The sequence below is a fragment of the Nymphaea colorata genome, chromosome 2, assembly GCF_008831285.2.
Source record: "Nymphaea colorata isolate Beijing-Zhang1983 chromosome 2, ASM883128v2, whole genome shotgun sequence".
NCBI lineage: Eukaryota > Viridiplantae > Streptophyta > Magnoliopsida > Nymphaeales > Nymphaeaceae > Nymphaea > Nymphaea colorata.
Genome location: NC_045139.1, coordinates 14,948,316 through 14,972,965, shown reverse-complemented (window position 1 = coordinate 14,972,965; position 24,650 = coordinate 14,948,316). Strand labels below are relative to the sequence as shown.

Sequence of the window (24,650 nt, the reverse complement as noted above, 5' to 3'; positions counted from 1 at the left end):
CCATTCCAGGGGTTGTGAACACGGGCGTTCCACAAGTGAGACAACCCTCCCCCCCACCCCAGAACGTTTCATTGTCCCAAATATGTGGGGTGAACTCAACACCAGAAACACCCGAACAGGGGGTCGGCTTCAGACTTGATAATTCTAAGAGGCTACAGAGTTTGCAGTTAGGCACGTGGTGGCAGAATCCGGCAGGTATGAACACAATCTTTCAAATAGAAAGAGACAAAATTTCAAGAAAAGGAAGAATCAGAGCAGCCAACATATCAAAGTGATTAAAGGGCAGGTGCTTTTGGAAGTCCTCACATTTTTCAGCATAGCAAAAACAGGCAAACAGGTGTTAATGTAACAGTAACCCTCACAAGAGAGACGATCAGGTCGCCGCCTGATCCACTGAACAAAGTTGCCAAGTCCTTCCTGTGATTGTCAGGGGGTGTTTAGCAACAGTAAAGGTGTTATTGTACCATGCATCTCAGATTCATGAAACATCCAACAGTAACATAACGTTACCGTTGCCAAAATGGCCCGTCGGTGTAACAACAGTGGCAGGACAAAATATCTGGCCTGTGCTGCTATGCTAATGCAACCCAATCAAGAAGTGACTTGATCTCAAGACTCATATTCATTTTCAGCACACTTAAATGCATCCTCCCCTGGCAGAAAAGATGTCGAGAAAGGTAACTATGTATATACAGCCAATAAAACCATAATAGAACGTTCCGTTGACAAGAAGTCCGCTTCAAAGAATTGGTTGGTATAATTAATGGACAAGAGAAGTGTTGAGGGCCCTCATCTTGGAGTTTACACGGTTGGAGAGTTGACCCTGAGTACCTCTGGTCGACAAACTTAGGTTTCCCGCCCCAAAAGCAGTTTCTCTGTTGTAGAGGGGGAAAAAAAGATACACGCAAAAAGGAATGCAATAAACACAAAAAAATTTAAAATTTCAGTGGGAAACACAAGGACATAGACATAGAATTTACCTTCAAAACACAACAGCGCTAACTAAGAGAGGAATCAGCTTTTGGCTGATGCCGCCTGATTCCCAGAAGGAAATGATGACAACCCCTGGTTGCCTTCATGGTTTGGAGTGTCGGCAGCAGCATGCTGCACAAACTCATCAGGAGTAAGATGAGTGCCATGGCATGCACAGACGATTCTAATTTCTTTTCTGCCAAACCTGTAGACTGCTCCTGAAATAGTCCTCCCATTTGGACCTGAACCAGTTGTTGAAACCCATGGAAGATCTGGATATGAACCATTTCCACCAAATTTTATTGCAGCAGCAATGCCCGGCCTAATCCCAGGCATTTCATGAAGAAAACTTTCCAAATCTGAAGGTCCAGTAGCTTCCTTGGGATTATCAGCTTTCGTGATATCCTCGCCCTGAGAAGAGGAAGACATGCCAGCCATTTCTGGCAATGGACGTTTGCCTGCGTTCTTGGCAAGGTCTGGCAATTTTACTTCATAGGTAGACGTTTCAGATGAGCCACGAGGCAAGCCACCTGCATAGGAAAGTTATATTAGAGGGCCTGCTAACCCTTTGGGATTTTTAATTACAAGACATGAACTTTTAACAACCCAAAAATAAAAAAGCCACAAAAAAGAAAGAAAACAGCTCTAATCCTCACAAAAGATTGCACACAAGAAATGTTACGTTACAGTACAATCCACAGTAACTGGGTGCAGACCTGGTCTTGCACAATTGCACTACAAGCAGGAAATTTCAAGATTTTCATTCTAAAAATTTCCTCCAGCCCAACATTGAGCTAGTAGTGCAACAGTTAATAGGAATGCACTTGGATTAGCCAAAAAATAATGCCTCTGATTCTCTGAAGTTCTGTATCTAATTTGATAACATAGAAAAAGTTGCCATAATCTTTTACCCTTTTTCTTTCCCATCCCTTTTCGTTAACAAATATAGCCACTAGGTCAGCATGGTTTTGAATTCTGCATTTCTGCTTCCACTACAAAAAAGAATATAGACGGGGACATCAACTCAATCTAACTGATGATATACCTAACTAGAGAATTTTGTTTGACTTTCATGTTGACACCAAACCGAAGGTTACAAATTTCCATGAATAGATGAAAAGTGAAACACAAACTGTTACCATATCCGTAGCTGAGAAATGGGAATATAAGATTTAATGAGAAATTTCAAGGGTCTAAAAAGAAATCATATACCATGAGATGGAGACCTTGGTTTTCAGAAGCATGAATAACAATAAGAGAACTATATCCTTTGTCAACTTGCACAAAGCAAGATTGGTATTGACTGAACAAATAGCTTAATGGGAGGTTTCGTGAATAGCTTTAATAGAAAGAGTAAAAAAATATCCATTCAAAAAAGAGATGCGAAAACTTAAAAAAAGGAGATCATGATACACAGAGGAAGGCATGTAAGCGTGCACCCATAAGAGACAGAGAGAAGTTTGTGCATGCATTTGAGGAGTTCGACTGAGATGGTTGGGATATTTCAACATGCAACAAGCAATGGGAACAAATCTCAAATACACATGAAGCACTACTCCAAGGAAGTGAGGTTAAGAATCAATGGAGCTATTAAAGAAGCCCCCAATATATTAAAAACCTGTAAAAGTAGCTGGAACGAACGCTCTCAGACTCTCAGTTGCTATACGAAAAGTGTTAAAAGAAACAAAGGAATGCTGACCATTTTAGAGCCATAGTGATTAGCAACCACAAGCAATAGCACACAAGGCATCTCAAATAACATGTGAACCAGAGAAAAGAGTCAAACCTGGTGATGACCTCCGTTGGTCTTCAACATGTTCTGCACCAAGAACCCCCTCTCCTAGGCACTTGTTCCCTGATGCAGATAACTGAGGAGAATGCAGAAACCCTCCCAAAGCGGAACCTGGTTCCATCGCTGGAAGCTGGCCAGGAGAGTAACCAAAAGTAAGCTGAAAACTACCTGAACTTATCTGTTGAACATTAACTCCTTCATTGTTTTTACTGGGTAGCATTAGTTGCATACATGAGAAACCAGATGTCGAAGCATTTGCTGCTGAAGTAGGTGTCTTGCCGGATGACGCATAAGGAACACTTACAACTGAAAGAGGCTGACGAGAAAATGGAATCCCGTATCCAAGATTTCCAAGCTCAACTTTGGACTCACTTGCCATAGAAAGAGGCTGCTTTAGTGCAGAACCTTGGCTGCCCGCTATACCTGAATCAATGAATCCTTGTGAATCCTTCCGGTTTGAAGAATCAGAGCCAATGCCAATAAATCTTTTCAAACCATCCCTCCCTAGCGACGAGACAGCCCTGGTTGTCGAACCCTCGCCTTCTGACTCTGCAACATCCTCATTCTCAGAAGTGTGGTTGTCTTTTGCTGAAATGGAGACAGTAAAATTCTTCATTAGTGAAACACCAGAAGCACTCTTACCATGTGCATCATTGAATTCAGTCTCCTTTTCTTGTTTCTTTTGATTTTCCAGCTCTTCAAATGGCATCTTACGCTTTGCAGTAACCCCTGGCCATAATCTCACACCAAGGTCATGTTGTTCTATCTTCTCTTCACCTATACCTGCTGGCCTATCCAAACTCTTCAGACTAGTGGTAGAAGAGAGCCATGATTCTCTGAATCCCATGAACCGTGAAGAATCCCCCTGTGCATTTGTAGAAGCATCTGACTCTTGGGCAGAGCATTTCCCAAGATCTGTCCAGAAGTTTTCCTGCTGACCCAATCCTGGATCATTTCTCTGTTGCCCACCAATACCATTGCCATGTTTATCAACATGGGTTTGGATAAAACGTTTCATTGAAGAACCCGAAGAATCGAAATTGCCAACCAGTGATTTACTTTTACCTCCTTCTGCATTAAGGTCTGAACAACTTTCTTTACCCTTGAATTTTCCAGCAGATCCACCACATGACAAACCCAAGCTCAATTCAATCCCACTATCATCATCCATTGTTGCAATTGAAAAACCCTTGGGCACTTCTTCACTTTAGCTGTCGTCTTTAATGTATAGTAAATGCAGCTGCTGCCTTTAACTCTTAGAAATCCCAATACAAAGAAGATGTGGTTCCTAATGTGAAAAAGGAAAAGGGAGTACCTTAAGTTCAATCAATCAGGGAGAACAAGTGAAATGCACTTTAATAGAATGCCAACGATTACCAAAGTAGACATGTTTTAGGACAAGTTTCTGAAACACAGGCATCTGAAAATTTCCATATAGAAAAAAAAAAATCTGCATTTTACCCCTTAACTGGTTGAATAATGAGGTTTCAGCAACTGACAAGTCAACTACGTGCCAAAATCAACTGCTGCAGTCGGTCCCTGCTGCCTAGCTCAACAACAACAGAACACTACGCTATCTGCACCTTCCACCTTTGCTTGTATCTTAATTGTTATTTTCCTTCAACCATTTATCTCCCTGAACACGTTACCCATAAAGCTGTAGACACATGTGCCACAGAAGAATATGCTTTCGCTTACCATGTGATGGACAACTTACCTAAAATTCTTATTTTGTATGAAAAGGAGGACCACGTTACAATAAAGCAAGAAATAGAATCGCACAGTAATGGCTCCAAGAATACTCCTCATCTCATTATTCATGGATAGGGATTGTGTATAACCTCATTTTACAAACAGAAAGAACTGCAGAATGCATGAAGGGTCCTCCATCTGCGCCATTTCAAGAAAGCTACAAGCCTACAACCATTGTCACCAGACGCTCCTAGGGACACTAAGCCAGCTCAAGCTTTCTAAGAGACTGACAATGAAAGGCTTTCTTAACTGATCTCTCCCTCTACCAAGAGCTTAGGACTTGTTCAGCCATCAAACAGTGGACGCACTTCCTTTTGAGGATTCATAACAACTCATCCTAAGTGCATATATAGCACTCTCTCTGCGTCCCCACGATGTTCCTAATCAACCAACAACACTATCACTCGAACGTGTGTTCGATAAATGGTCATCTTTCAAGAAACACTAATAAAAAAAAACTAGATGTATATGGAAAAATCGTCTACCGGCCATATAGAGCAAATACAATCTCCTATTAACGTTTTCATCATTAGGCCAGCGATGATCAGGGAAAACGGATGTCCCACGGCTTTCCATAACTTAGAAAAGTAAATCTGAAGACGATATCTCCCCACACCACCAGCTCGTCTATAACCTCCCCACGAAGAACAAACGAAAAACAAAAATAAAAAATTAAGGGACATCGATCTTTAACTTAACAAAAAAAATATCGACAAAACATATTGGTGTAAAACAAGATTCCTGTGCAGAATTCACCATTCTAATACATACTGTGATAAGGGAACACTTCCCAAAACCCCCTATAGGTCCAAATTCCACCAGGAAGTCAGAAACCGAGGACTACTCCAGGCAAATTCAGCAAACCTAAGCCTGAAACCTTATTGAAATCCATGATCTCGGTCACCAAACCAAACATCAAACTCAGATTGGTCGATGCGAAATCAAGTAAGCCCCACACGCACACTCGCACCCCAAGATCATCAACAAGAAATGCACCCAAACCACGAGTTTTTGCTCCTTCTCTGACATCTAACAAACAATCAAAACCACCAAAAGGTCGCACTCAAAGAAAGAAAAATATCTCAATAAATAAGCAAAGGATGACAAGAAAACAGATTCGGGAATGAAAACCTGAAATCGAACCAAACCCCTCGCCAATCCCATCTCAGAGTCCACCTTCCTCCATTCGATCGAACTTCTTTTCATCCGGAACGCTCCCCAAATTCGAGATAGAGAAAGAAAGAGGAGGCTGGTTGTCCTAGAAATGGATAGGGGAAGAAGCAAAAGAAGAAGACGAACGCACAGTGAATTCGATCTCCGGTCCCGCGTAATATGGACACAACGAGACCTCCACCCAGAAAAAGGAAAAATGGCTTTTGTCTCGTTCTTCGTCTCTTTATTGCATTATTTTATTTCTTCCTCGCGTAAAACTTAAATAATTTCCTTTTGTTTGTTACTTATTCTGCTTATTATTTATGTTGTTTGTTTTTTTCCTATATTCTGCATGACTTTCCATGTGACTGTCGGAGCACGCCCTGTGAGTCCAGCGAGCTCGAGCCCAGAAATCCAATCTGGCGTTTCCACAAATAATTCATTCCCCACAAAATCGGTCGATTTAATTCACATTGGTGGCAAACAATTCCGGTTCCTGTATTACTTGAATTTTTTAATTATTTATCGATTTTTCTTATTTATTTTTTAAATATGTACAACAGTATTTTTTCGTCGATTCACGATTGATTCCATTGATCGGCAAATTTGACTTTGATTTTCGATTTTTACAATAGCGTTTATTGGATTGCACGCACGTTAAAGAGTATACCAGGACAATAGTTTAAAGTAACTTGGTATAGTTGGTCGGATTGAATAAAGCTTATACGTTTGGTTGTTGGTGTGCATTGTCAGTAAATATATTGTTAAATGTGTTCCCGTGTTGTCCATATTTATATATAAGTAAAAATATACATTGACACGAATTTATGAACTTTATATATATATATATATATATATATCTAGAGAGAGAGAGATTGGTAGGGATGAGTTGAGAGATTAGTAGGTACAAGACCTTCAGGTACATTACGAGTAAAGAATCATCTTAACTATTTTTTTTTTAATGAATGGTTGAGAAAAGATTAAAGAGAAAAAACTGTTGATTAGTGCTAGATTATTAAAATGCTATCTTTTTTTTGTTTCTCATTGATTTTCTTTCAGCCATAGATAGATAGGCAAGATGATCCATATAGCTCTAACACCTAAGGGTTTTGTACCTAGCATTGCACATATACATATTGAACATGTAGCATATATCTTTTCATTATCATCTTTCACGCCCGAGATCTCTTTTAGGAAATTTTACGTGACAGATGATGAACAGTTCATATCTTTAAGACTATATTCATATTGAGGAATAATATAAACTCTCTCTATTTATTGTTCATCCCTTATCCTGAGATTGAGGGACTACCTACAAATGCTTAAATCTTGTTCATCTTGCAGTCTTGAAATGGGAAGCTGTTCAATATATATATGAAGAGAGAGAGAGAGAGGAGAGAGATTGGACAAAAATGAGACAAGTATTAGACGAACCATTTAATTATTTGCCACGTTGAAGATCTTAAGCATCTGTAAAACGTTGTAAGGTTCAAGTTCTTACAAGATTCAGGCAAGCTGATGACTGTCACAGAGGCACGTCATTTTCGGCATCGCATGCACATGAAAGTACTTAGACTTCTGCCATTATTTCAAACCATAAGAAGATTGCTTCTCTCCATCTCTTTGTTGTGTTTTTTTCTTAGTTACAGAGGCCCTCACTCACGTTGTCAATGTGAAGTGAAAAGGAAAATCGAATCACACCTTTCCTGTGTTATTTTAAAATTGCCATGAAAGTGTGAGACGGTGAAGAAATGGTGCCAAACTTTTCAATGATCTCTGTCTCTCCTCCTTTTTTCATATGAAAACCTGTTTGCATGTCAAAAAGTAAATTAATAATAATGGTTTTCCATGTTCTCCGATAGTTAGGAAAAGTAAAATGAAGCGACGTTTGGAGGGCGGGGCTCTCCCGCCGTTCACGTTTGGCATGCGCGCGAAACGCGACAAAGTTCATGAACTTTGACGTGCCCTTTCGCTTTCCACCGCATCTCTTGACGCGTGTTCGGCGCAAAAGGCCCACGTTTTTTCTTCGCCGACCCAAATGGCCGAGCGCAGTTGGACTGGACTTCGCCGGAAAGACGAAAATGCTCCTTCCAAAACGGAAAGTTGCGTGGTGATGAAATGGAATTGGCTTAAACTTTCAATGAAATTTGGCTCCGGAGTTGGTCGCCGGCAGAAATTCATATCACCGATTCTTCAATTCAAAATGATTAATTCAAGGGAATTTGATGATGCTGATTAATTCATAAGAACTTCTTCGAACCTAGCCAAATTGCTTTAAAAAAGTTAATCATAATGTTAATGCATATCAATTTCAAATTCAGGAAATAACATTCAATCATACCATAGATTTAGTTTTAGATAAATATCTGGTTGGATTTGAACTCAAGTTTAATATCTTGTATTTTGAAAGTTGGTTCTAACATATCACTATGTGGTTCGGTTTCCGATGTGCATCTAAAAGTTAGGTTCAAGACATCATATTTAAATTATGAATTGAAAAATTGGATTCAAAATATAGTAGTGGACTTTTCTTCATTCATATATGCATCCAATAAATAGAATATAATAAATGGTACGTCCAATTAAATATGATCTATTGACATCCCTAATAAAAGACTCAAACGTCATAAATTAACAAGAAGTCTAACACTAGATCCAATCAAAACCCTTTTTGACAAGGTTCTTACACATCTCCATGCGATCCAACATCATTAAATTTGAGATTAAATGGACATTAGATGACACCTCAAAACCAAGCTTTGAGGGTTAAACCTGATTTCACCTTCAAAACCAAGCCTTTGGAGTGTTTAGATGTCATCAAAACCAGATTTGAAGAAAACTCAATTTGATGAAAACCTGACTCATCTTAAGTAACTATGCATAAAAAGCCAAGTTTTGAATGTGTCACCCAAGCTTTAGAAACTCATTAAAGAACTTGGTTTTCGTAAAACTAAGTGTTCACAAAACCAAATCAGATGATGATATAGCTAAGACTTTGCTATGTGATTAAATGAACCAATCTATTTGGATCGCAAGAGGGAGGTAGGTCCAAAATACAATTAGGGTATTTTCGTCTTTATGGATGCTCAGGGACAAAGTCGTTCTTTTATTTTTCCAATATTTAGAAAAAAAATAAAAATGAAATTACGTGGTCCGATCGCCGATCGTCCTTTCTTCTGAGTTCTATCTACCGTCTTCCCTCTTTCTATCTCTGTGTTTGATACCGAGCGAGAGTGCCTTCTGCCTTCCTCCATCGAACCCGAGGAGAGGGGGGAAAAAAAGAAAAGGGAGGCTTTAGGTTGCTTTCCTCCGGTGGAGATCGGACATACTCTGGGGTTTGCGGTCGCGAATTCCGTCTCTCCGAGTCGTTTTCAAGAGGAATCGGGTAGGATTAGGGGGTTTTCTCTTTTCTTTTTGTTCGTCGGCATACCTTTTTCTTTTTGTTGGGATGGATTCGAGTCGGAGAGCGGTGGAGGCGTACTGGAGATCTCGGATGATCGACGCTGTGACGAGCGACGAGGACAAGGTCGCCCCTGTCTACAAGCTTGAGGAGATCTGCGAGCTCCTGCGGACGTCTCACGTGAGCATCGTCAAGGAGGTCTCCGATTATATCCTGAAGCGTCTGGATCACAAGAGCCCGATCGTTAAGCAGAAGGTGAGATCCCTCGAGTTCTCGAGTTCTTTTGCCCTCTTTCGCCCCCTTTTGGGCGTTCCGATTTTGGCGCTCTTTCTTCCCACATGGTTAAAAAAGGTCGCTCTTCACTTTGAGACGATGTAATTTTCCTTCCTCGTCGTCTTTCTCTCTTTCCAGTCTCTGAAGATCTCATAACGTGAAAAATAACATGGATATGGTGTCTGGCTAATGTTTCAGTCCTTAATTTTTCATGTCTCTTTTGCACAAACCACCCTCTGAGATCAGCCGAATCAAAGTTTTTCTCTCTGTAGGCTGTAGCTAATTTTTCAGCGTTGCTATTAAGCAAAATCCGACTCGAACAAAAAATCTGTGGAAGCGGCAAGAACTAGGTGTTTCTAGTTTTCTCTTTCTTTCGTCGGGAATGGTCTAAACGGTGATAGGTTGCAAAATATGCAGCTCCTTTCATCTTTGTCTATAGCTGGTAGAAGCCATTGACGTTTAGACTTGATATTATAGTGCTAACAAAAAATAATTTTGTCAGGTTCTTCTTCATGACATATATGGGTGGAGTACGATCTGTTGTTTCTCAACTATCTGGTCTTATGAGGTTATTCCAGGTAGTCCTAATGTTGAGTTGTGGCGTAATTTATGCAGGCACTCAGGCTGATCAAATATGCTGTGGGGAAATCTGGCGTTGAGTTTAGGAGAGAGATGCAACGGCATTCTGCGGCAGTTCGCCAGCTATTTCACTACAGGGGACAGGTGGATGCTCTTAAAGGAGATGCACTGAACAAGGCTGTCCGTGACACTGCGCATGAGGCAGTGTCTGAGATATTTGCTTCAGAAGAGAAGCCTGCCCCTGCAGAACATAGTAACAGAAGAATTCAGGGATTCGGCAACACAAACTTTGAGCCGCAAACTGAAGAGAAGAAGTCATTTCTAAGTGAGGTGGTTGGCATGGGAGGTGCTTCTATAATACAAGGGTTGACTACTCTTGCTTCCGGAAATTCATTGATGAAAAGCGATAGTGGGAGTTATAGGAGCCCAAATCTACGAAGATCATTGACAGTAGAGAAGGATAGATTTGATAAATATGAGACGGAGGAACACCATAAAGAAACATGGGGTTCTTCAAGTGGTCGAAATAATTCCACAAGGTCCTGGAGCGTGGAGTCCAGGGAGGCTTTGACTGATGCAAGCAGTAGTGATACAAGCCCAGGTCAAAAAATGGCTAAGGGTCCTGAGGAGAGGCTTTTAGACACCATCGTAACAGCTGGTGGTGTGCGTCTACAGCCTACTCGCGATGCTATTCAGGTCTTCCTCAAAGAAGCTGCAAAACTTGATCCTGTATCCATGTCCCTCGCGCTTGAGTCTAGGTTGCAATCACATGTGTGGCAGGTATGCTCTTTGGATGAACGTCTTCTTGTTACATGTTGGAGATTGAAATCTGCCATGTATTTCTTTTAGCATGCGCACTCCATATTAAAGTAAGCTTGGTCTTGAATCATCTGTACGGTGCCTGAATCATGCTCAACTAAGACAATGACTGACATCCTAAGCTGCGCGTTAATTGTTTGTGCTAGATCCGTGTGAAAGCTGCATGTCTTCTGGAAGCGATCTTGAGAAAAAAAGATGACGAACTTTTTTCTGCAATTGCGTCCTTCTTCAGTGAAAATAAGGATGCTGTAATCAAATGCTCAGAATCACCACAGGCATCCGTGAGGGAAAAAGCAAACAAAGTGAGTATCATGTGAAACGGCTTTGGTTTTTAACAATGAGTTGGTTTGAATATCATGGATTTTCTTAATGGATTTGCTTTTGTATTAGGTTAACCTACTGGATAGTTTCTTTGCTTTCTGACCTTTTGATTCATCATGATCATTAGGTTTTGGCACTGCTTGACGGAAATATATCAGCAGGAGGAGAAGCTACCAAACCAATATCTAGTGATAAAGTCAGTGCAGCTGCTGCCGTGCAACTACCTAACTTGATAGATACTGGTGACCTAGCCTCTGATGGAACTGAGGGTACTCCTCAAAGTCAAAATGATGAAGGCCTAACAATGCCTGTGCCATCTTCGCATGCTGTCGATGATCTGTTGGGAGATGGTTTTGTTATGGGGTTTAGCAGGAACAGTACTAAATCTGATGAAGCTGACCCATTTGCGGATGTGTCGTTCCACACAAAAGAAACAGATAGCGGGGGAAACGCAGGTGACCTATTTTCTGGATTGGTTGTGGATGATAAGGATAGCTCCAGTGAGGCAAATGAATCATTGAAGAAAAACCAGCTTGGATCATTTGATGCGTTTGCTGACAGTTTTGAAGAACCTCGTGTGGATTCCCTAGCAAATAAAAATGGTTTAGATGTATTGATGGCCGGTCTGTCTATGAATGATGGTGTTAAAGAGAACCAAGTGGGTGATATCCTTGGAGGTGGTTTTGCTGAATCAATGTCTCCAGTGTCTAATAACCAGCAAGCTCGTGCTGATCCAAATGACATTTTGAAGGGTCTGCTTAATTCTCAGGCATCTGGTGCCCACCAGAATGGTCTGCCTCCATCAAGTTCGGTGCAATACAATTTTCCTTCTAACCTCATGTTTAATCAAGCATTTGCTTCTCAACAAGTGAATTACAGTGCAATGGGTAACCTAATTGCACAGCAGCAGCTGTTAGCTGCCATGTCCAACTTCCAGAATCTTGGGCATGTAGGTTATAATGCGCATGTTGGGAAAGATGGTGGATATTCCTCAGCCTTACCTGATGTGTTCCAAATGCATGGTTATGCTACTCAGAATCATAGTGTGGTGATGGAAAGCTCAAAGAAAGAGGAGACGAGAGCATTTGACTTCATCTCGGTATGTTTTTGCACTGTTATTATTTTCATGTCCTATGTCATTCTTTGATCTATGATATTCAGTTCAGATGACTTTGGTGACTACACCAAATGCCCTTATGGGTCATATTTTACCTATATAATACTTGTTTAATCTTAAGAACGGTGCATAGACAAGTGGCAGAAAACAAATTATAACCAGTTGGGGAAGGTTAGAGTTCACAAATATATGCATGTTAATGATTAATCTCAAATCAAGAAAGACTATTCTTGACCTCTAGTTTACTAATGTGGAAATGGCCATTGTCTGTTGTCTGCTTTTCTGGATTTACATTATTGAAATAAGAAGTGACTTGACTAATCAATGCTAATCACTTTGGTGTCAAATGAAGTCATTGGCCCTTGCAGGACTCATTGATACGGTACTGGTGCTTGTGGTTTTGTGCATCCAAGCAACTAAAGTATAGTAAAATTATTTTTTGCATGAAAAATCATAAGAATTCTTGGACATCTTTTTTATAGGAATGTAATTTACTTCTGGAGTCTTCTTTAGGGTTATTTACTTGTCGCAATCCCAAGGCAAAAATAGAATTTGCATGCATCTGAGCACCACAAGTGCTAAACAGTTAAGTAAGAAGGGAATGGGAAGGGTCGAGTTAAGAGACCCTGTATGAAGTCTCCCAGTCCTGCCGTTCACAGCTTGAGATTTTCCATGGTGTTGCCTTCAGAAGGCTTGGTGGTGGGGTTCTCTGGGGATTTTCATTGTTGAGGAGTTCCTCATCATCACAAAAAGGACATTATCATGGGTGGGGAAATGATGAAAAAGTTAGTGGGGCAAGGTCAATTTTCCCATTTTTTCTCAATCCAGACAAGTTTCTATAAAAAAAGATTCTTGATTTTTCATTCTTTATAGTTGAAGATTGATCTAGATGACCGTTCTTTTAGATCATGGACCTTATTTTGGTTTGAATTTCAGGATCATATCTCTGCAGCACGTGATCCAAAGCGAGTGATATAAAGCATCTTGCACGCCCACTTCAGTAGTGTTTTTATTGGTTTTATTGGCATCTGAGAGGTAGCATGGAGCAAGGTACAGCGGAACAGTGTATGCATTCTTTTTCAAATAATTGACTGTGGCCTCTGAACTGGTATAGAAAATTTGAAATGCAGCCGCTCTGGGTTTTGTGATGTGTGCATTTGGGTTGTTTGTTTGGAGGCATTGGTAAAGGGAGTTCATAGAGAAAGGGGAAAAAAATTGTAGTTGTGGTTTTGTAACATAAGAATGGAGGCAGCAAGTCATGTATATTGAGTTATATCGTCAATTTGTCTCTTGTCACGAGGTCTGAATATGGTTGATTTGTAGCTCCGCATTGGGAGAGATTAGCCAAAATACCTGGGGTTCAAACAGGTTACCCATGGGTGCAGCTCAGGTCTGATCGATACTTGTTCAACTTGAAGAATGAATTGCTCTGTTTCTGAATTTGGATTTGACTGGGTTCTGTCGTGCTCTAGACCTACCTGGTTGAGTATGAACCTGTGCTTTGTTGTTTGTTGTTTCTGCTGACGACAGTCAAGCAAAGGACATGAATCAGTGACTGAACTGATCCTGACTTGTGACTGATTGTCACTTTCCTGGTTTGGGTTCAAGAACTTACTGTGTCTAACCTTGTTTGTCTGGACCTACCAAGATTCAATAGTCACTGATGGACCAGATTTGATTGACCTGCTTTTCATCTGTTGAATTACGTGAAAGGTGCATCTATAGTTAATAGTATCTTGTTCGCTTTCAAGTTGAAGGCCTAGGTCTGCTCCCCTATCCAGGTTGATCAACGGTTGGTTAAACCGAGGACAAAATTATGGTCAGTTCCTTCTTTTAGGGGAGGTTCGGTTGCCTGGATGAATTCACCATGTCCTTAGAATTGGTAGATTCCATGGTGTACATAGCAATGAGCAAAAGCTGGGCCTATCGTTTTTTCCTCTCATTTTAACAGTTTGAAACTCGGGGGTGCACGTGTGTATGATCGCTGGTTGTACTTCGCAGATGACTTCTTTTAGGCCATCAAACAGACATTAGTTCAGGGCTGTTAATGTTTTGAATGAATAGATGCAGAATTCTTAAAACCAGTGGTTTTACATACATAGAGAATTCACTCTATCAAGATTCTCCGTGATAACAGAGGTTCTGCCTGGCTTTTCTGTCCATGTGAACATTTTTAGATTATTCTCTATCAGTGTCCTCTTTGATCACAGAGTTATGCTTGGTTCTGCCCATGTGCATATTTTCGTTTTCTGGGTTATTCGTACAGTCAGACTTAGTTGAATTGGGAGAAAAGGGAATGGATGTTTTCCTTGTCTCAATTTCGTTAATCTTCATTCCCAAGGATTGCTCGGAAATGGCCCCTCCCTTTGATTGCCAATGAATGAACATTTACAGGAGAAAAACAGAGCGGAACAAAAGAGCAGGATGACAATACACCAACAAAACCATATTTCACTTGTAGATGTGAACACAGTCACCTCTAAAACCGTTTAACGGAATTGGTCTTCCGTCTCAAATTGTGGCGGAAAGAAAGGGGCATAGAAAGGAGCCAGAGAAATCAGACAGCACTAATAACTGACTGAATCTCACCCATTTTCGTGTCGGTGGAGGGATACTGCTTGCCATAGATCTCTCCACTGTCGTGGACGAGTTTATTCCTAGAACATATAATATGAAATGCTGCTGACCAGCACTTATAAACCCATTTTTTGGGGTCAAACATCGACTTCCTTCATCGAAGAAATTCGACTTTTATTTCACGCCATGGAACTCGTTTCTTTCCAAAGAGTTCCACAACAGTGTTCTCCACATTTGCAGCTATGTGACAGTCAACAATGATATGTTTTCTGCTCTCCTGCATACCCTGGCCTCTTTTGCTGTATGCCCAAGCTAGCAATTTCTCTTCACAAGCCAAGAACAGGAAAAACCAGATCAAGCTGGCGCACTGGCTCCCCCAAATATTAGCTTTTCCTACTTCTTTTAGGTCTTGTCCTTCTATTTTCTGCATAAATTTTCTTAGCTTTCAGTCGTTTAACCTCATCGGAGATCCAGCTTAATGATCTGGGGACAACATGAGCGCCAGATTATGAAGGTCTAACAAAGCCGCTGGCACCAGATTCTTTATCCCTGCATACTTCTCCTGGCTCCTGCGCCTACAACAGATTGATCTTTAGGTTAGGCGTTACTCATTCATAGTCCTCCTTTCTAACGTCCGACGGAGCCTGTCCGACCGGAACCTTATTCTCTCACCATTGCCCGCTTTCCATATTACCAGCTTGTTTCCAATGCGGTCCCAAAGCCAGCCAAGGCTGGACCAGCTTCACGACCCTTTCCATGGTTTCACTGTCGTCCACTGTCTCCTACCTGCTCTAGAGTTTGTAGCCTGAAACCAGACTCACAACTCAGAATGAGTTAATGATGCGACCAATTCAACTGGCCAAGTAAAGCTTTATTCATCTCTTCCAATCTTCTCAATCCAACACCCAGAGGCAGGTGAGGTGTCATGATGTGGGCAATTGTCTACGTATAAATGTTTATTTTCGTATTAAAACTTATACATTTAAAAACATATAACTAGTGTTTTTTAGCCAAAATTTTCTGGCTATGCACCTGGACCATCACATATTTTGTCAATCTCCATCTGGTCCCAGCTTTTATCGCCTCAATAAATTCACAAATTTAAACTGTTTTTTTATTAATATATATCGACTGTAGGTGTGGCGGGGCCATATCGTCCCCCATACGGCGTCTCAGCAGCCAGTCGATAGACAACAACATTAACTATAGTGATTTGGATTTCCGGGTAGATATGAAATTCTTTGGGATGAAAAGTCTTTGTGCCACGGATTTCCATATGAGTGCTCCCGTTTGAAACGTTTTCCGTTTGACGGCCATTGACCCACAGCGCTCGCATGTGCCAGATAGTATACTGCTCAATCCAGGAAGTACTACGTCCTTCGGCGATAAGGAACCAGAATATTAGATTCCCGATAGAACAGGAAAATGAATAATGACTTCTTATTCTTTTGCTGAAAGGCTCCACATCTAAGCTTATATGTGAAAGTAGATTCTGATTTTTATCAGTTACCAGGTACCAAAGGAAGAATCAAATGGTTCCGGTTCAAACAGGATCTTGATGTATATTCTTCAGCACTGTTCAGTCAAGAAAAAGAAAAAGAACCACCTTGAAACTGCACATCAAAGAATTTGATGAGAATGCACTCCAATTCCATAAACCCAGAAGCATCTTTAAACGGCAATTCTGGAAAATTATGGAAATGTGTGTGTGTGAGAGAGAGAAAGATAGAGGAGAACAAAAATTATATATAAAGAAAGACTTCAGTGAGATTTGGATAAGACAATGCCCAAGAGTTCCCATTTTTAACTTCATCCAAATCCACGATAATTCATCTCAACAGGTCATCACATTTAAGAGATCCATTAATCGAGGATGGCACATGTGGACTATCTCTCCGGCCAAGTATAGAAAAAAATGGAAACGCAAAAGAAAAAACTGCTTTTCTTGCCGCAAAACTCAAGCCTACCATCTAGCTATACGGTTACGACCCACTGTGAAATTACCGGAGTATCTATATCTTTCCATCAACCTTCGAGCTTTTGACTTTTTCAATAAACAGAACACCGCCTGAGGCCCTGTGGACCGACGCCACCAGCCCGGACTTGCACTGCCAGGTCAAGCCCGGCTCTTGAATTGGAAAGCTGTGTTGTACCAAGGGCTGACTCAGTATTGGGCATACTGTTTTTAGTCAGAATATTGAACCCACTTCCTCGATTTTCGGTGCCAGATCAAGATCGACTGATCCAGCTGGGCTGGCTATATACTTTACTAATAAAGAGAAGAGAATGGTTGTTGAGAAGATGGTGATTTGGGGATGGCTATTCCGGTCGCTTGAAGCAGCTTCAACTGGACTAACTCAGAACTACTACTTCACATAGGACGCTTTGACATATGTGGTATTTTTGACAACCAACCTGGTATTATTAGCCCATGAAGGCCAACAAATGCTGCTCTCAGCAAAAACGGTGGACCCTGGGTAACAGATCACATCCGGTCATCTCTATCCTAATCTTTTCCAAGATTGTGGATAACCCCTCTGTCTCTCTCTCCCTATGAATCTTGTGAAATTGGTATTAAAACGGTCCTTTCCTCTCTCTTTCTCTCTATGAATCTTGTGAGATCGGTATTAAAACGGTCCTTTCCTCTCTCTCTTTCTCTCTCTCTGCATTTGGGAGCTCAAACTCCTCCCCTGGGTCCCTGTGAATGACTCTGTTCCAAAAATTCTGAACAGGTAAAGCATCTTATGAACACGTACAGCGTCTCTTTTTTCTTTGCCTTTTATGCATCGTTTCTTGTTCAAGCACCTCCATCACGTGACCCTACCTGTTGACTCTAGGTGTAGCATTGACTCTCTCTGTCATGTATTCGGTATGATGTTACTTTGTTAATCCTGACAGAATAGAAATTGTATGTTTCCCTTGGCAGTACAGACTGTTCCCATCTCTGAGAGTCGTCTGTCTGGAAAGGTGAAACTTGAAAGGTGTTTGTATCAAATAGGAGGCTGTTGGAAAGGAAGAGGAAAAGGTCGTGAAGAGAAGAACCTTGAGCAATGGCAGGGGGTTTCATGGTTGATGGGAAACAGGGAAGAGCGGAGCTTTACGAGGGGAGGGTCACCATGTATGTGGTTTTCGCCTGTATGGTGGCTGCTTTGGGTGGATCACTGTTTGGTTATGATCTCGGAGTTTCTGGTAGGTCTTCTCCTTTCTTGTTCTTTATCTTTCATGTTCTTTCATCTCTCCAACTTGTTCTAGTTGGTGCGCTTCCCATGTTTTCCCTTGGCATCCATCTTTTGCTGCTCTTGTGGGCAGCTGTGGAGATTGACTGATATTGGTTGATCTGGTTTCTTAAAATCTTTGATGCCAAGGGAGATCTTGACAAGACGAGTTGGATCTTATTGATGAGATTGGCTCATGGTGTTCTGTTTTCGTGAAAATTTGCACGCTTTTGCTGTTTTAGAGTAGATGGGATTCATGCAATGATCTGGTTGTTTTCGTTCGCTTTCATGAAAATTTGCACTTACTAGCTGTTTTTAAGGGGATCAGGTCGTTTCTATTCCTTGTTTATACTGGTTCTCTATCTCCCTTTCTCTCTCTCTCTCTCTCTCTCTGTGAATGTGTGTGTTTCGAGGATTTGGTATTGGAAAATTTCACATTTCAGTTTCTCTACCTGCATCTCTGAACACGGGGACGAAAGAAGCACACCTTGACTTTGGCTGGTCTAGTTTTAATTGCGTCGGCGACCTCATCTTTAGTAAATTGGATTGAAATTTTAAAATATTGTGTTTGGTTTTAGACTTTTTGACGCGCGTTTTTGTCTTCTACCTCATCTACCAATAACATTTCTTGCGTAAAGTGCCCTCTCAAGTCATGAAATTAACTTCCTTTCATTATAATGAAACGCTCAAAAGGCAGTTTTCATTTATTCCATGAGTTATTCAACCTTTTCCAGCAGCATGGCCATGGTTACTTTATCCTTTTTAATGATGGTAGCCAGATATTTACATTAACTTTTGACAACCATCCAGTTCTGAACATCCCAACACCATTCACATGAGACGCTCTATATGAACAGGATGTCACAATAATTTGCCTTTCTGTTTCCCTGTTTGTGGTTGTCTCTGTTCCATGATTCCATCTTTATTCCAAACTTGCTCTATGAACCTTTCAGGTGGAGTAACTTCTATGGATGAATTCCTCATACTCTTTTTCCCAAAAGTGTATGAGAGAAAGCAGCACACTCTCCACGAAACCGATTACTGTAAATATGACAACCAAATCCTCACGCTTTTCACTTCTTCCCTGTATTTTGCTGGCCTTGTTTCCACTTTCGGAGCCTCCTATATCACCAGGAATAAGGGAAGAAGGGCAAGCATTATTATAGGTGCAATGAGTTTCTTCATAGGTGCAATAATCAACGCAGCAGCAGTGAATGTTGCCATGTTGATCATCGGTCGCATACTTCTTGGAGTTGGTGTTGGATTTGGAAATCAGGTAAGTAGTGGAATCTGTACAAACAGGACTTTCTATGGCCGCCCATTTCTTTTCGCGGGAAGAATTAATGGTTTTTCTTTTTAACAGTCTGTTCCTCTCTACCTCTCTGAGATGGCACCTGCCAAGATCCGAGGAGCAATGAACCTGATGTTCCAGTTCACCACCTGCTTCGGGATACTGGTTGCAGATGTGATCAACTACTACACGGAGAAGATTCACCCGTGGGGTTGGAGACTGTCTGTTGGTCTGGCCACAGTCCCAGCAACTCTGATGTTTGTGGGAGGATGCTTCCTCCCGGAAACTCCAAACAGTTTAGTGGAACAAGGAAGAATTGAGGAAGCTAAGGACGTTCTAAGGAGGGTTAGAGGAACCAATAACATAAGTGCAGAGTTTGACGACCTTGTTGAAGCTAGCGAGGCGGCACGGGCAATCAAACATCCCTTCCGCAACTTGCTCAAGCCGAAGAACAGACCCCAGTTAGTCATCGGTGCACTCGGGATCCCTGCATTCCAGCAGCTCTCCGGCATGAATTCAATTCTCTTCTACTCTCCGGTGATGTTCCAGAGCTTGGGCTTTGGTTCCAGCGCTTCTTTGTATTCCTCCATTATAACCAGCGCTGTCCTGGTTGCTGCTACTGTGGTCGGTATGGTGCTTGTGGACAGGAAGGGAAGAAGGTTTCTATTCATGGAGGCTGGTACCCAGATGATAATTTCCATGGTAACCTATCCATGATTGTTCTCATTCCATTATTTAAATGGTTTTGATATCTGAACTTCCAGATTTTTTGGGCTGCAACTGTATGAACTATTGGACTTACTGTTGCAGGTGGTCATTGCAACCCTCCTTGGACTGAAGTTTGGCCACAACGAGCCACTCCCAAAATCATACGGTTTACCTCTCGTGATCATGACATGCTTATTCGTGGCCGCTTATGGCTGGTCATGGGGTCCTCTCGGCTGGCTGGTGCCTAGTGAGATCTTCCCTTTAGAGACAAGGTCTGCAGGACAGAGCATCGTCGTCTGTGTCAACCTCTTCTTCACAGCAGCGATCGCGCAATGCTTTCTTGCTTCCCTGTGCCACCTCAAATACGGCGTTTTCCTGCTCTTTGCTTGCTTAATCATCATCATGAGTCTCTTCATCTTCTTCCTGCTGCCTGAAACCAAACAAGTTCCTATAGAGGAGATGAGTGCGCTATGGGAGAACCATTGGTTCTGGAAAAGAATCGTGCTCTCGTCTGACACCAAAAAGCAGCCAGTTTAGTCTGTCATTACTGTTAAATTGGTCATTGAGAAGGTTGGATGTCCATACTTGGCTTTTCTTTTTCCCGACAGAAAAAATTTCCATGTTTTTTTATTTTGTCACACGCAATTGTGTGAGGATGTCATAAATATTATTGTAAAGATTTTATGCCAGTTGATTACTGAAAGCTATCATCGAGTAGCCCTTATTCGCCGTCTGCCTCAAAAAGGTTTGCCATTAATAATGAGGGCAACAATAACAAGAGCTAATATATCCTTCCTTTTTGGCCCCTCTTTTCGGGATCTCGTTTATATCTCTTCTTTTGTTCTCCCACTGGCGATAATTAGTAGAGGAGTTTCATCAGCCTCTGTTCCCCCTCTTCATATTCTACGCAAACCCATATTTTCTCTTGAAAGTTATCATAGAAATTTTGAGATGTAAATGAATATCGGTGATAACCGATAAGCGACTCATATTACAACCTAGATAGTTTGAATCGATAAATGCCGGCCATCGTAATAGCGGTATGGAGGGCGACCTTTGCAATTTTACCCGAAAAACACTTTACAGGCGGTAGCCACATGTTTCGGGGCTAACTTATTGTGAGAGTTCGCAGTGGCAAAATGTATCTTTACAAAATGAAACCGGAATTTCGTGAAGGATTCAATTCACATTTACTAAGCCAATAATTTTGCAAGCTCATCTACTCCCAAGCTCCTGCCCCGGACTGTACTTGTCGACAGTTCTTTCTTCTTCTTTTTGGCTGAAGAGCTTCTTCTACTGTTCTTGTCACGAATTTGCAGAACATCCAGATCTAACTCTTCCTTCCCCGGCTTCTCGTCCTTCTGAACCGGCTTCTTCTGCCCCATCTTAAAAGCAGGGCCCGGAGGAGCAGTCTTAGCTAGATTGACAGATCTCTCATAAACGGTATTAGCATCCACCGGCGCATCGTCAAATACCAAGGCCACTCCACTCTCTAACGCCTGCTGGCGCAGTTGCAAAAATCTTTCCACAACTCGTCGGCTAGCAGCATCCACTTTAACCTCAGCACCTTCAGTAATCAGGCTGCCTGAATGGGATGCTGATGACTCATTGTCGCTGGCATCAGCATCACTGTCGATAGCACTTGGTATTGAACCATTGCTGCTGATGAGGTTCTCTGACGTGGGTATCGATCCATCGGCGCTCACCAAGCTGTCTGAGGCAGCCACGGACTCCTCCAGTCCAGTTGAAGCACTTTTTAGTTCAGTTGCTATAAATGGCTCACCGTTTTCTTCTGAAATTTGTTTTTCTCCTATATTATTTTCTTCCAGATCATCAGACAAAGAGTTATTTCCAACACCAACCAAACCAATGGTGCCTGCAACTGTAACCGTATTTGAGTACTCGATTGTGCTCAACTGAGATGATGAATGTTCAGAAAGCGATGCATGTTCAAGTTGACCAGCCAAGTTGTCACCTAGACTCTCTGTAACTTCTTTAGTACTTGTCTCTAGTTTTGGTAAAGATGATTTCCAATCCTTTCCTCTCCACATTAGAATGTGCTCATTTTCGAATGAGATTAGCACACAAGGAACAAGATCCTGCACGTCACAGTTTGGAATTTCAGACTAAGTTTTGACAACGAGACTCGAAATGAACACAAGTGCAGCAAAAAGTAACTAAACCTTTAGCTTTCCACCGATTTTCTTGTAGTCACTTGCGTTCATTCCCTCACAGTTTATGCGCACCAACTCACACACTTCAAATGCTTCTCTCACAAGCTTCACAAGGTTCCCATAAAATCCATTTTTAGCTGCCAAAGAACCCTGGTTAATAGAGTCGTCAACAGTCAATGCATCAATAATCCTAATCAGAAACACTAGCTCTCCTCAATGCACCAGTTCATGCTTAAATGAAGCAACAACTCTACAGAACCAATTCAGCTGAAAAAGACTACATGCTTATTGCACGAGTAAATCTGATCAACCCCACTATCGATGTTCGTCAAGGGAAGACAGAATTCTCAAATTTTACAGAAGTACACAACTAAACACACATAAATGACAAGGTACATAACAGACCGATGGAAGTAAAATGCATCGGAAGTTGAATGTGGAAGTTCATACCTAGCTTGGATATAGGAGGCACAGTGCGTCCCCTCTTCCGCATATCTGTCACCTCTTCCAATGTCAACCCTTCAGGAACACGTGGAATTAGCTTTGGATATACTGGCGTTACAGGCTTCCAAAGCATCAAAGGAAACCTAGGGCGCGTCCTATAATTATAGTTCCTGCCACGAAACAGAAATACAACTCCTCCTCTACTGTAGATTACTTTACCACCTGTTTTCTCCTGCAGAAAGCAGAGTAGTATATGAGAGGACAAAAAACAATAAGAAAAAATTGGAAAGGATAACTGTTACAGTGAACTTCCTCTTATATTACAATGGAAAAAGAGTTGCACAAGAAAACGTCCTTGTTTGGGATCAGGATGGTTTAGTTAAGGACCATTTTGTGAAGGTTGTTATAGCTCGTTGCAGCATATACCTCCCTATTAAAAATGGTTTCTAAACTACAGCTTTTCAACAGTTTTTTAACATGAGAAAACCATTTATGGGTGTGTTCTGCTATCAAGGCAGCTGATTAGAATTGCACCTAGAAGCCAACCATATTGATGCATGGGAAGTTTTTGCAAATAGTATCTAACAAAAACCCTCGGAGGCGGTCGAACATAATTCCAGTCTATAACGGAACAGACAGTATAAAGTAGGGTAGCTTACCTCTAGCTGCTGACGGACATTGTCCATATCAACTGTACACACCCCTAAGCATTTTATCTTGCAGACTCTTCGACGTTTCCAATGAGCATGGATGTTTTCCAGCATGTTGTGAGTCAATCCATCCCTGCCTATCATTAAAACCCATCCAATGTACTAGACTTTAGTGAAAAAGAAAAATTCACTTGGAACTCAAAACAAGTTACTCTATCAAAACAAAACCAAGCAATCCAACACAGTCTTAGTCAAAAAGCAAAAGTAAACAATCACACAACAAAGGATTGCCATGCATCCATTTCATCAGTGTAATACTATCAACAGGAGAAACTAATGTAAAGAAAGATTAGAACAAAATCTCTCTCAATGGTGTCAACCACGTAAGCTTTGGAGAATCAACAAGAACACATTCATGACCATCAAAATGAAAAGGAGAAAAAGACATTCCGGAGCCTTCTTTTCCTTGCTTTTGAGAAGAAGAGATTAAGGAAATCAGCAGAAATAAACGCCCACCAATATGGAGTTGCCTCCTCGCCTTAAGACAACCCTGAACTAGCAACTTGATCTCATCATGCGTTAATTGCTCCCCAAGGATCTCCTCTCTAGATTGAACGTACATAGGCCCTGTCCCCGGCAGGAAAGGTCCGGGTGCTTGTACCGGCTTCACCCCCTTTTTGTGAGGTGGCGGCAGCTTGAACGAGTCGAATTCAGGTAGCTTCTTCTTGCTAGGCGGCATCGGCGCCCTCCCGGTCCACGGCCGCGGCATCGTTGTAGGCCCGAACGGCACGAAAAGCGGCTCGCGGAGGGCCAGAGGCTTCACTTTGGGAGCCTCTGTGTAACTGTACTGGAACTCGAAGGGGGCGTCGGGAAGCCGGTAGGAAACACCGCCTTCTTTAACCGAGACGCCCACATCCGCCTCCGCTTCGTCGGGGGCCCTGGGGACACGAGGCGGCCGCATCCGTCGGAAGGCGGGATGGGATTTAGAGTTGGGGCCTTTGGAGTACTTGGATTTCTTTCCGGGAATGGAAGGGCGGGAAGGGGAGGAGGGGGTTCCAGCTGAGCGGAAGAGAGGACGGCTACCGGATGCGGCGGGGTCGGTTCCAGCCTCGGAAACGTCGGCAACGATCTTCGCTGCCAGCTCGTCTTTCTTGGCAAGGCGGCGCTCCTCCTCGATGGCCTGCTGAGAGCGGTGGCGGAGGACGTAGGGCTCGGCGTTGGCATTGTTCCACCGCGAGAACCCAACCTTGACGCCGGATTGACGAGGAGCGGCCGGAGAGGGAAGAAGGCGCGGCGACGCCGAAGGGAATCCTCCGACGGATATGGCAGCCTCGAGGGCCATACTTCGTGTTTTTCCGGCGACGGGGGCAGTGTCAACATGGTAACCGAGCGTTTTTATCCGTTTCCTCGCTCG

At 42.0% G+C, this 24,650-nt stretch overlaps 4 protein-coding genes across 8 annotated transcripts; 2 read left to right on the top strand and 2 right to left on the bottom strand.

Annotated features, from left to right (window-relative positions):
- Positions 1-272: 272 nt before the first annotated feature.
- On the bottom strand, positions 273-5,888 carry LOC116248058 (protein NINJA homolog 1). 4 transcript variants are annotated; one of them, XM_050076217.1, is made up of 4 exons: positions 5,648-5,888; positions 2,759-4,052; positions 981-1,502; positions 273-653 (listed from the first exon to the last, which is right to left on the bottom strand). In XM_050076217.1, exons 2-3 carry the CDS (start codon positions 3,933-3,935, stop codon positions 1,015-1,017), a joined length of 1,665 nt encoding a protein of 554 aa, XP_049932174.1. In that variant the 5' UTR covers positions 3,936-4,052; positions 5,648-5,888; the 3' UTR covers positions 273-653; positions 981-1,014. The 4 variants fall into 4 exon arrangements, with proteins under 4 accessions (XP_049932174.1, XP_031476495.1, XP_031476496.1 ...); XM_031620635.2 differs by lacking the exon at positions 273-653 and adding an exon at positions 667-875; XM_031620636.2 differs by lacking the exon at positions 273-653 and adding an exon at positions 4,226-4,421 and having other exon boundaries at positions 700-1,502.
- A 2,955-nt stretch (positions 5,889-8,843) lies between these two features.
- On the top strand, positions 8,844-13,760 carry LOC116248096 (protein MODIFIED TRANSPORT TO THE VACUOLE 1). The gene is made up of 5 exons (XM_031620697.2): positions 8,844-9,323; positions 9,957-10,700; positions 10,886-11,041; positions 11,188-12,159; positions 13,114-13,760. The coding sequence occupies exons 1-5, from the start codon at positions 9,117-9,119 to the stop codon at positions 13,153-13,155; spliced, it is 2,121 nt and encodes a 706-aa protein (XP_031476557.1). The 5' UTR covers positions 8,844-9,116; the 3' UTR covers positions 13,156-13,760.
- A 3,569-nt stretch (positions 13,761-17,329) lies between these two features.
- LOC116247330 (sugar transport protein 14) lies at positions 17,330-20,697 on the top strand. Of its 2 annotated transcripts, none has more exons than XM_031619460.2 (5): positions 17,330-17,486; positions 17,681-17,943; positions 18,923-19,245; positions 19,333-19,962; positions 20,071-20,697. In XM_031619460.2, the coding sequence occupies exons 2-5, from the start codon at positions 17,805-17,807 to the stop codon at positions 20,503-20,505; spliced, it is 1,527 nt and encodes a 508-aa protein (XP_031475320.1). In that variant the 5' UTR covers positions 17,330-17,486; positions 17,681-17,804; the 3' UTR covers positions 20,506-20,697. The 2 variants fall into 2 exon arrangements, with proteins under 2 accessions (XP_031475320.1, XP_031475321.1); XM_031619461.2 differs by having other exon boundaries at positions 17,334-17,486; positions 17,686-17,943.
- Positions 20,698-21,003: 306 nt separating this feature from the next.
- Positions 21,004-24,618, bottom strand: LOC116247329 (CRS2-associated factor 1, chloroplastic). The gene is made up of 5 exons (XM_031619459.2): positions 23,753-24,618; positions 23,246-23,373; positions 22,593-22,818; positions 22,152-22,279; positions 21,004-22,067 (listed from the first exon to the last, which is right to left on the bottom strand). The coding sequence occupies exons 1-5, from the start codon at positions 24,576-24,578 to the stop codon at positions 21,162-21,164; spliced, it is 2,214 nt and encodes a 737-aa protein (XP_031475319.1). The 5' UTR covers positions 24,579-24,618; the 3' UTR covers positions 21,004-21,161.
- Between the last annotated feature and the right edge of the window lie 32 nt (positions 24,619-24,650).